General features: G+C 41.1%; 1 protein-coding gene across 1 annotated transcript; it reads left to right on the forward strand.

Moving 5' to 3' along the window:
- Positions 1–292: 292 nt before the first annotated feature.
- LOC115999723 (receptor-like protein 7) lies at positions 293–4,266 on the forward strand. The gene has a single exon (XM_031239614.1). The coding sequence runs from the start codon at positions 566–568 to the stop codon at positions 3,965–3,967; it is 3,402 nt and encodes a 1,133-aa protein (XP_031095474.1). The 5' UTR covers positions 293–565; the 3' UTR covers positions 3,968–4,266.
- Positions 4,267–11,700: the final 7,434 nt, after the last annotated feature.

Below are 11,700 nucleotides of genomic sequence, written 5' to 3' on the forward strand. Positions count from 1 at the left end.
AAGCAAATGCAGATGAGTGAAAACATCATTGGTCAATGAAACACAGACAAAAATTCAATGGCCCAGCAACCAAGTAGGGCTGGGTAGTACTCTCTATTGTTCAATCAAAATGGAAAAGTCATGCGATTCATAAATGAATATATCTAACTTTATACCACAGACCCAAAGTCATCAATACAAAAAACACAAGGGCGTATATCAAACGCGTAACAATGCCGTTACAAACGCCAGTTTTGGTTTGGAGCATATTTCATTATCTGACAATTCACCATTCCACAATATTGATTAAGAAACTTCCTATGCATTTTCCCAAGTCTCTATCTTCATCTCTTTTCTCCAGCAGCCATTAGTTCAAGACTTGTACAGTTTCCTTAGCCTTTCTCTGAATCTGTTATCTCCAGCCGTTGATTCTAAACTTCTTCGTTTTCGTTATCCTTCTCTGTATCTAGTTCTTTCTCTCCCACATAAGTTGCTACCATACCAAACAGAAGTTAAGTTTGGTGAGGTATATTTCCACAAAGATTTTGGTTTTTATGCGTATGGGTGTCTCGAAAAATTCTTAGAGATGAAAATTTCCGTCCTTTCATGGATTCCCTTGATATCCTTACTGCAAATAATATTGGGCATAGATATCACTGTTATATCCGGCCAATGCCCGAATGATCAAAGATCACAGTTGCTGCAGTTGAGGAATAGCCTAAAGATCAAGTCGGGGGATCCAACCAAGAAACTTGCAAACTGGAACCAGAGCACAGATTGTTGCCACTGGCATGGGGTGAAATGTGACAAATTAAGTCGTGTGATCGGTTTGAGTCTCGAGAATGAAACAATTGTCAGCATTGACAATTCAAGCAGCCTTTTCAGTCTTCAGTATATTGAGGAGCTGAATTTGGGTTTCAACTTTTTCAACTCTTCTCCAATACCTGTACAGATGTATAATCTTACAAACTTGAGGTGCCTGAATTTGTCAGAAGCTGGTTTTGGTGGGCAGATCCCAAATGGAATATCAAGGCTGACAAGGTTGGTTACTCTTGATCTCTCAACACGTTTTGTAGTTGGTCGGCCACTAAAACTTGAGAATCCCAACTTAAAGCTATTGTTTGACAATGCAATTGAGCTTAGAGAAGTTTATCTTGATGGTGTTAATATCTCATCTCAAGGTAGTGAGTGGTGTGAAGCCTTGTCTTCATCTTTACCTAATTTAAGAGTCTTGAGCTTGCGAAATTGTCATGTTTCTGGACCTATACATCCTTCCCTTTTGAAACTTCGCTCTCTCTCTGCCATCTATCTAGACAAGAATGATCTGTCCAGTGCAGTTCCAGATTTCCTGGCAAATTTTACAAATTTGACAACCTTGAGTCTCAGTGAATGTAAGCTGCAGGGAGAATTTCCAAAAGCAAATTTACAGCTAAAAACACTACATCATCTGGACCTGTCAAATAATCAGGATCTTAGTGGTGGCTTCCCAGAATTACAACAGAATGGATCCTTAGAGACAGTATCACTAAGTTTCACTAACTTTTCAGGCTTATTACCAGATTCCATTGGTCATCTTCGCAACTTGTCTAGGATAGAGCTCTCCAAATGCAAGTTCACTGGGTCAATACCTACTTCAATGGCAAACCTTACAAGTTTGGCATATGTGGATTTCTCTGTAAACAACTTCACTGGCCCTTTCCCATCTTTCCAGAAGTCAAAGAAACTAGTCTACATAGACCTCTCTCACAATGCTCTAACAGGTCCACTTTCTTTCTCACATTTCAAAGGCCTCTCAGAACTGAAATATGTTCATTTAGGGTCCAATTTATTGAGTGGGCAAATTCCCCAATATATGTTTTCCCTCCCATCACTCCAAAGCCTTTACCTCAATGAAAATCTTTTTGAAGGCCAAGTCAATTTATTTGCTAATGCATTTGCTTCTCAATTAGATACACTCGACTTGAGCAGTAACCGTCTAAATGGATCCATCCCAAAGTCTTTCTTCAAACTTCCAAAGCTGAGTGTGTTATCACTTTCTTCCAACTTCTTTAGTGGGAAGATGCAATTCAATGTTATTGAAAAGCTCCCTGATCTAAGAGTACTAGATCTTTCTTATAACAACTTGACTGTTGACACAACAAACAGTAATGAAACCATATTCCCCTCTCCCCTCAGAGTATTGAATTTGGCTTCATGTAAGGTGCAAAAGTTTCCAGATCTTAGAAATCAATCAAAGATGGTAAGATTAGACCTTTCAGACAATCAAATTAAGGGGAGAATACCAAACTGGATTTGGCAAGTCGGCAATGGAGGTCTCACTCTTCTGAACCTTTCTTATAATTTGTTGGAGAATTTGGAAGAACCTTACAGAATTAATACAAGTCTAACAGTAATTGACTTGCACTCAAACAGACTTCAAGGCAATGTACCAATCCCACCAGCATTGTCCATCTATGTCGACTACTCAGACAACAATTTCAGCAGTGTCATTCCGCATGAAATTGGAAATTCTCTTGCTGTTGCTGTCTTCATTTCACTTTCAAACAATACACTCATTGGGAAAATTCCAAATTCATTTTGCAATTCTAGTTGGCTTAAAGTTCTTGATTTGTCTCAAAATCTCTTGACTGGGAAGATACCATCCTGCTTGATGAATTCTAGCTCTATTGCCGTACTGAATCTCAGGAGAAACAATCTTGATGGCACTATTCCAGATGAATTTCCGGACAGCTCTGCATTAAAAACATTAGACCTGAGCAGAAATATCTTAGCAGGTCGGATGCCAGGGTCCCTAGTGAAATGCAAATCCTTAGAGGTTTTGAATGTTGGAAACAACAAAATTGCAGACAAATTTCCATGTTTTTTGAGGAGCTCATCCACCTTGGGTGTCCTAGTCCTGCACTCCAACCAGTTCTTTGGAGAGCTTCATTGTCTTACTGTCAATCTGAGCTGGCCGAATCTTCAAATCATCGATATCTCTTCCAATAACTTCACTGGTAAGCTTGATAGCGGATACTTCTTAAATTGGACAGGAATGAAAGCCAACGAAGATTCATTGCCAAATCATATTGGATTTGCTTCGCAATTTAATGATTTCCATTATCAGGACACAGTGACAGTAACCCTGAAAGGACTGGAAGTGGAGCTTGTGAAAATTCTCAGAATCTTCACATCCATTGATTTCTCAAGCAATAAGTTTGATGGGGATATACCAGATTCAGTTGGGGCTCTTAATTCTCTTCGCCTTCTCAACCTTTCACACAATGCTCTCAGAGGCAAAATCCCTGAAGAATTTGGAAATTTGACACAGCTTGAATCTCTAGACCTTTCAGCTAACCAGTTGAGTGGAGAGATCCCAGTGCAGCTCACAAAACTCACTTATCTTGAAGTCTTGAATCTATCTGTAAATGAGTTTTCAGGCAAGATTCCAACTGGCAATCAGTTTCAAACTTTTTCAGAAGATTCGTTCAGTGATAATCCTGGACTTTGTGGATTCCCATTGAACATAACTTGTACACCATCGCCAACACCGGTGCATACTCCTCACAACTCAGTTTCAACTGTCAACTCAGATACTGATTGGCTATTCACATTTATTGGCCTGGGATTCGGACTAGGCATGGCAGTTGGTATAGCACCTCTCTGGTTCAGTAAACAATGGAGAACATGGTGTGATATGCAGCTCAGAAAACTCATAAAGCAGATCTTTCCAACTTATGGGTTCACCTATATCAGGTACAATGGTGCAAGAGTTGTGGCAGAGGAAACCATTCAAGAATTCACTGAAGACTCTGACGAAATTGAGGATGAGGAGGAAGATACAGAATTCCATGGCAGGTACTGTATCTTTTGCAGCAAACTCGACATCCAAAGAAACAATGCCATTCATGATCCAAAGTGCACTCATCATTACTGTCTCCCCATTGCATTTTCTCCCACAACACCCTCTTCCTCTTCTTTGTCAGTCACAAATAGCCATGATTCTTGAGCCTTTGTGTTCCTATTACTGTACAGGCTTCGAAAATAAACAGAGCACATAATTGATGACAGTGAATATTTGTGTGCTTGTATTTATTAAACTTGGGTCAGACATTTCATCGAACATTTGAGGGACGTCATTTGGCAGTTGAGATGTCGGCTCCTTCATTCTGAATATTTTTGTTTGAATGTGCAGTAGAAATATAGGAAGAGATTGGTTGGGGGGTTTTGAGAGGAGGGCTGATGATCATTATTGATTTTTGGTGTTCTGGAATAAGAAAAGAATGAATTTTCTGATTTGCTCTATCCCACTTTATATCTCTGGGATCATCACTATACACTGATTCCGTTTTCTCTTATGATTTATTTCTCCGATTTCACGCTTCCCCTCCATCTGTCTTTTCCTTACTTCTCTCCTCTCTATCAGTCTTCACAATACCAGACGAGAACCCGACAAGATGCCGGAAAAACCAAGGTTCCGATGACACCACTCTTCATTTTTCTTTAGATCTCTAGTTGAAAGAAATTGGAGTCATTTCCATTTTTGGGAAAATGGCACTTTTTCCCCCACGTTATGTGCTTATAGCACTTTTTCCCCCTGTGTTATTAAAGTGGCAGTTTTTCCCTCTGAAATGTTAAATTGACATTGTTACTCTCAAAAATAATTATTTCATTTATTTTTCTTCTCCAACAAATTATTACTTATAGGTATGGATAATCACGATTCGGTTCGAACCTAACCAAACACTGTAGCAATCATACCGAAATAGTATGGACAGTTCTGGTTACGATTCATAACCGAAAAAATAAAATTAAATAATTTTTGAACCGTGAACCGGAACTTAATCACAGTCATATATAGTAAAAATGATCAAACACTTATTTTGATAAATCGGTACGGTTTGGTTCCAATTCCGATAATCAAAACTTATCTATTTATTTATTTTTATAATTTTATTTCTAATTTAAAATAGTCTAAATTGAACAATTATTTTATTTTATTTTTTCGATTCTGAATCGTAACCGTAACCGTCTATACTATTTAAGTTCAATTGTTACAGTGTTCGATTAGGTTCGTATCGAACTGTGATCTTCCATACATATTAGTAATAATTGGTTGGAGAATAAAAATAAATGAAATGGTTATTTTTAAGGGCAAAAATGTCAATTTAATATTACAAGGGAGGAAACTACCACTTTTAAAATAACTGAGGGGAAAAAACTACCACTTTAATAACACAGGGGGGAAAAGTGCTATAAGCACATAACATAGGGGGAAAATGTGTCATTTTCCATTCCATTTTTGGTCCTATTATTATTGGAGCATTGCCAATTTTAGTCCACTTCATTAATTTTTGCCACATTGTGACCAGTCTTATTTAGTCCTTGCCACTTTTAGTCCACCGTTAAAATATTCGTCAAATTGCCGTCCAAAATATGGGTATTTTTGGTCAAATATCCATTGAAGAGGTCCGGCGAAAGCCATGTGAGCCACATTTCAAAGCCATGGCTTTCGCTGGACCTCTTCATTGGATGAAAATATGTAAGGAAAACCACTACAAAGGGTAAAGGAGATGACCAAAGCATGAAAAGACCAAAAATACCCCTATTTTGGACGGCAATTTGACAAAAATTTTAACGGTGGACTAAAAGTGGCAATGACTAAATAAGACTGGTCACAATGTGGCAAAAATTAATGAAGTGGACTAAAATTGGCAATGCCCCAATAACAATAGGACTAAAAATGGAAATGACTCAAAGAAATTGAGAAAGAGATGTAGACGAAGGAAATAAGACTTTTTTAAATATATATATATATATATATATATATATCACCCAAATTTGCTATTTTGGTATTATGTTTTAAATTTCGCAAATTGTTTTAGAGCATCCTCAATTATGATTTTTAGAGAAAATTTTGTAGATAAAAATAAAAATTGAACCGTTGGTTTTTTTTTTACGGATGGAGACAATGGTTTTTATTCAAATTTTTCTCCGGCAAGGACTTGATTTTTACAGGAAAAAAAAAAGAGTTTCACATGTGCCATCTGGGTGCTTCAGAGCGACCACCCTGATTCTATTTGTTTTATTTAAAAAAAAACAGTTTTGGTTGTTGCTAGCATTGTGAGTTATATTAAATATTAGTTATTATTTGTTGTATTAATGTGTAGCTAGTGAGTTGTATGGAGTAGAATGAATGTTTGTAACTTTTCTATAGTCTAGGAGAGTTTTAGATGTCCTTAGTGTTATAGTACTCTATTGTAATAGTTTGAGTTTTATGATACGATTTGAATTCTCATATGGTATTAGTTAGCGATAGGTTGTCTCTCTCCTTCCTCCACCCTTACGGATGTCTACGAATTCTTCCAAGCGCACGGTCACGGCCACCGTGACTGCTCCAGTCACCACTACGAACTCCCTCTCCCGTGCCCACCATTTCGTTTCAATAAAACTAACAGCCTGGAACTATCTATTTTGGCGCACACAACTAGTTCCCTTTCTCAGGGGTCAGGGCCTCCTCGGCCATGTAGATGGCAAACTCATGTGTCCTCCGGCCACCATCACTGCCCCGGCGATCTCCGGCAGCAACTCTAGTGGCACAGTCGTCGCCACCACAGCGTCGAATCCGGCACATGCTGCTTGGATGCAGTAGGATCAATCGATCCTTTCTCTTCTCATCTCGTCGCTTTTCGACGAGGTGATGTACCTCATCGTCGGCTGCAGCACCGCCTGCGAGGTTTGGATCTCCATCACAGCAGCGTTGGGCTCCTCCACTTGCACTCGATGTCTGAACCTGCTTGCTCAATTCCAGTCCCTCCGCCAAGACAATAGCACGCCAGCAAAATACCTTGGACAAGCTCAGCTATTGGTCGAGAATCTTGCGCTGGTCGGCCGCCCCGTATCCCTCAACAAACAAAACTTATATGTGTTCAGGGGGTTACGCCAGGAGTTCCGAGCAATGGCCGCTTCTCTCACAGTTTCAGGTACTCCCGTCACCATCCCCCAACTCTCGGATTTTCTCCAGGCGCAGGAGTTTATATTTGCAAATGGTTTCTACCCAAGCATTGAGGCGGTCGCTAGCGGCTCCCCCACGGCGATGTATGCCGGACGAGGCCAGCGACAAAATGGAGATGCTGGCTATGGCGGTCGACAAGGATCGGCTGGTAGACAACAGCGAGGTCGCCAAGGTCGTGGGTGTGGTGGTCGCAGTGGAAGCCCCCGATGCCAGATCTGCCGCTCGCACGGCCACACTGCCGTGTATTGCTTCCGGCGATACACTGGTCAACCACCTCCGCAGGCGAATGTGGCAGTCTTAGGCGGCGAATCTGCTTCCACCCCGGTTGTTGTGTGGTACTCGGATATGGGAGCTTCGGCCCACGCCACACCTGACGTCACGATGATGGCCAACTCCGAGGATTACACTGGTAGCGATGTGTTGAGGGTCGGCAATGGCGCAGGTCTAGGTATTTATAGTATGGGTTGTGCAGCATTTCCTACTGTGTCTAGATCTCTCTGTTTATCAAACATATTACATGTACCTAATCTGTCAGTTCCCTTATTATTTGTGCATCGTTTCACTAATGAAGATGATGTTTTTTTTTTTTAATTTCAGAAAAAAAAAATTTGTTGTGAAGGACTGCACCACCAAGGCAGTTCTTCTTAAACGACCAACTATGGGAGGCTTATACAGGTTATCGGTCCCACGGTGCCATTTGGCTTTTTTGAGCGCCTGAGCATCCTTTGTCGTGTGGCATAGCAGATTGGGTCATCCACACGCTCAAGTCCTACACCGTATCCTTCAAAGCTGTCACATCACTACAAATAACGTCAATTCGTTGAGAATGTATTTCGCCTGTCAAATGGGTAAATCAAGTCGTTTTCCATTATATAGGGTTATTTCTTCTAGTGAAAATGTTTTAGACTTGTTGTACACGGATATTTGGGGACCTGCACCCGTTATTTCTATATCGTGATTTAGATACTTTGTATTATTCGTGGATGACCACTCACGTTTTTGCTAGTTTTACCCCTTACGATTAAAATCATACATCTATAAAACTTTTGAATTGTTTCGCGTGATGGTAGAACGGCGGTTTTTGCATTCTATCAAATCCATACAGTCTGACTTAGGGGGTGAATACCACCGCTTACATAACCTTTTGAATCCCTCGGGAATAACCATAGGCAATCCTGCGCTTACACACACGAGCAGAATGGGTGAGTCGAGCACCGGAATAGACATATAGTTGAAACCGGTCTAGCTCTTCTTGCATAAATCTCAGTCCCTCAACAATGCTTGGACTTCGCTTTTGAAACAGCCACTCACATGATAAATTCCCTACCCTCTTCTGCAATCTAGTTTGATAGTTCGTACTACCGTCTATACAAATCACCCCCACATACACATTCCTACGAGTCTTCGGGTGTCATTGCTATCCTTATCTACGGCCCTACAACCGGCACAAGATAGAATATCGATCGACACCCTGTGTCTTCCTAGGTTACCCACCGTCATATAGGGGTTACCGTTGCATGGATCTAACAACTGGAAAGACCTTTATAGGGCACACAGAAGCAAGCAGACTCAACCCCTCCATTGGGGTCTGGAGTCGTGGTCATTGGCTCACAGCATACACCATTGCCTGACCTAGTGCCCATGGCCCAGGAGCCTCCACACTTGGCTCTAGAATGACCACCAGTTGTCGTCACCTCTAGTGCTGGCCCGAGTCACACTCAGCCTCCTGAACTGGGGCAAACACAGCCTGCTAAATGAGGACATACTATGCGGCTAAGGCACATAACTAGAGGAACAAACGAGCTGTTCTATGCTCTTAATACAACTATTGATCCCACGTGCTACTCTCAGGTTGTAGGGCACTTGCAGTGGTCGAGACGCCATGGATCAGGCGTCCAATGCCCTATTGCATGACTGTACCTGGCAGCTCATTCTGGGCGAGCCACACATGAATATCATTGGGTGCAAGTGGGGTTTTCGCACCAACCGTAAGGCAGATGGTTCGATAGAATGCTACAAAGCCCGCCTAGTTGCCAATGGGTTTAACCAGGTCGCCGGTGAAGACTTTTTCGACACCTTTAGCCCTGTAGTTAAACTGACTACGGTGCGCATGTTGTTCTCGCTTGCAATCTCAAATGGTGTGTATCTCCGACAACTTGACGTCCACAATGCGTTCCTCAACGGACACTTAGTTGAAACAGTTTACATGAAGCCGTCACCAGTGTATGAGGATCCCATACACCCGGATCATGTCTGTCACCAACAACGGTCTCTCTACGGGCTGAAGTAAACACCGAGAGCTTGGTTTAAGCGGCTGCATGACTACTTAATCTCAACAGGGTTCTTAGGTTCCAAGACGGGTGTATCTCTCTTTCACTACACCGCCGGTACCTCACGGGTATTCTTACTAGTGTACGTGGATTACATAATCATGATGGGCAATGACTCCGCCGTCATTGATACACTTCTATGACATTTATCCTCCACCTTCAAGATTAGGGACCTAGGCAGTGGCGTCTTTCTTCCTTGGATCCGAAACCCTTCAAGACAGTGGCGGTCTCATCCTAAGTCAATGCCATTATATGAAAGATATTTTGACTCGAGCATGGATGTCTGATTGCAAGCCTCTAGCTACTCCAGCGTCCGTAGCGCAAGCAATTAGCCCGTCGACTCAACTGTTCGAAAACCCCACACAGTATCAACATCTAGTGGGAGCTCTGCAATATCTCACGATTACTTTCCCGGATCTTTCCTTTGCGGTGAACCGTTTGTGTCAGTTTATGCACAGCCCGACTGATGATCACTAGGGACTACTCAAGTGTGTTCTGCGTTATGTTCAAGGTACTATAGAATATGGTTTACGTCTCACCTCGTCACCGACCTCTGACATTCATGCTTATTCCAACTCGGATAAGGCTGGGTGTCCAGTAGATAGGAAGGCAACCAGTGGTTATGTAGTATTTTTGGGTTCTAATCTCATTTCCTGGGTCTCACGCAAGTAGCGCATAGTGGCTCGTTCCTCCACTGAAGCGGAATACAAGGGTCTCATAGATGTGGCAGCCGAAGTGGCGTGGATTGTTTCGTTGTTATGTGAACTCGACCTGCATACTAGCAAACCAGCTACTCTATGGTGTTGCAATCTCGGGGCTACGTATCTCACAACTAATCTAGTTTTTCATGCACGGACCAAGCATGTGGAGATTGACTATCATTTTGTATGTGATAAAGTTGTTTCTCGGATTTTATCATCAATTTTGTGTCTATTAAAGATCAGTTAGCTGACGTCTTCACAGAACCGCTCCCAGCTCCGCCTTCTGCGACACTCCGAGGCAAGCTCAACGTGGTTGCCTACCCACCTTGTGCTTGAGGGGGTGTGTTAGTTATATTAAATATTAGTTATTATTTGGTGTATTAATGTTTGGCTAGTGAGTTGTATGGAGTAGAATGATTGTCTATAACTTCCCTATAGTCTAGGAGGGTTTTAGGTGTCCTTAGTGTTATAGGACTCTATTGTAACAGTTTGAGTTTTATGATGCGGTTTGAATTCTCATTAGCACAACATGAAACTCTTCTATGGTTTGCAAGTTCCTGGACCCGTACATTAAACTCTATTATGGTTTCTTCCTCCTTCATTATGAATTGTTCAAAGTTAGCGTGGACCAACTGTAGTTTGGACTGTTTCACAGAATTTGTTCATACATACGTTGTCTCAAGTGTTTCCCACGCATCTTTTGTAGAGTCACAACGGACGATAAGTGTGAATTGATCTTCGTGCATTAATGAGACAATCGTATCTAATGCTTTGTTGTTGTAGTTGGCTAGTGTGATTTCATCTTTTGACCATTCACTTTCAGGTTTTTGCACAGGTGGATCACCTTCAATAGCTCATTGTTTGGCTAGATGATCTCATCCAGTCACCATAACCTTCAATACTCTTTCTCCTTGAGCCTTGAGGTGCATTTTAATGCAAGCTTTCCATTTACCATAGTTGGATCTTGTCAACTCAGAAGGTCTCAAGGTTTTTTCCATTCTGAAACACTTAACCACAGGTAAGGCAAAACACACAAGTAATAAAGTAATAAAAAAACACGCAGAACAAAGCATGCATATGATGATAAGTTGAGCTCAAGAAACACCAAAATACCTAGAACGCTGGACTAATAGATTAAGCTCCCTGCTCTGATATTCTTATGATATGCTGTGATAAATAGCTAGAAATAAGGAAGATGACTAAATAATACATTGATTGGGCCAAATTAGAAATTAGCACAATGCCACCCTGTAAATAAATTTGACAATATTAATTAACAGAGTTTATAGTTATTTTAATTGTCAATTTTCTAATAGTATAAGAATTAAATTGATCAATTTAATGGCATAAAGAATAAATTAAAATTTTTAATAATATAAGTACTAATTTCATATTTTGCTTTACGTAGAAGTCCACATAAGTAAACTAGTTTAGATTATTAATGACTGATTAGATGAAACTAAGAAGGTCAATAGATAAATTTACGAGAAGTTAATGAAATTTTATGGTTAACAAATCAACCTTTTGACCAATTTGAGCAAAAATTGCATCCTAATAATTAGAGCTGTCAATAAGGGCTCTCGGGGCGGGGCGGGCCGCGGGCCTAAATGGGGCGGGCCTGGAAATCCCAGGCCCTGCCCGCCCCGCCTAAGGCCCGCGGGCTAGGCGGGCCCCCGCTTTTTTTTTTTTTTTTTTT

This window comes from Ipomoea triloba, chromosome 12 (assembly GCF_003576645.1).
Source record: "Ipomoea triloba cultivar NCNSP0323 chromosome 12, ASM357664v1".
In the NCBI taxonomy this organism is placed as follows: domain Eukaryota; kingdom Viridiplantae; phylum Streptophyta; class Magnoliopsida; order Solanales; family Convolvulaceae; genus Ipomoea; species Ipomoea triloba.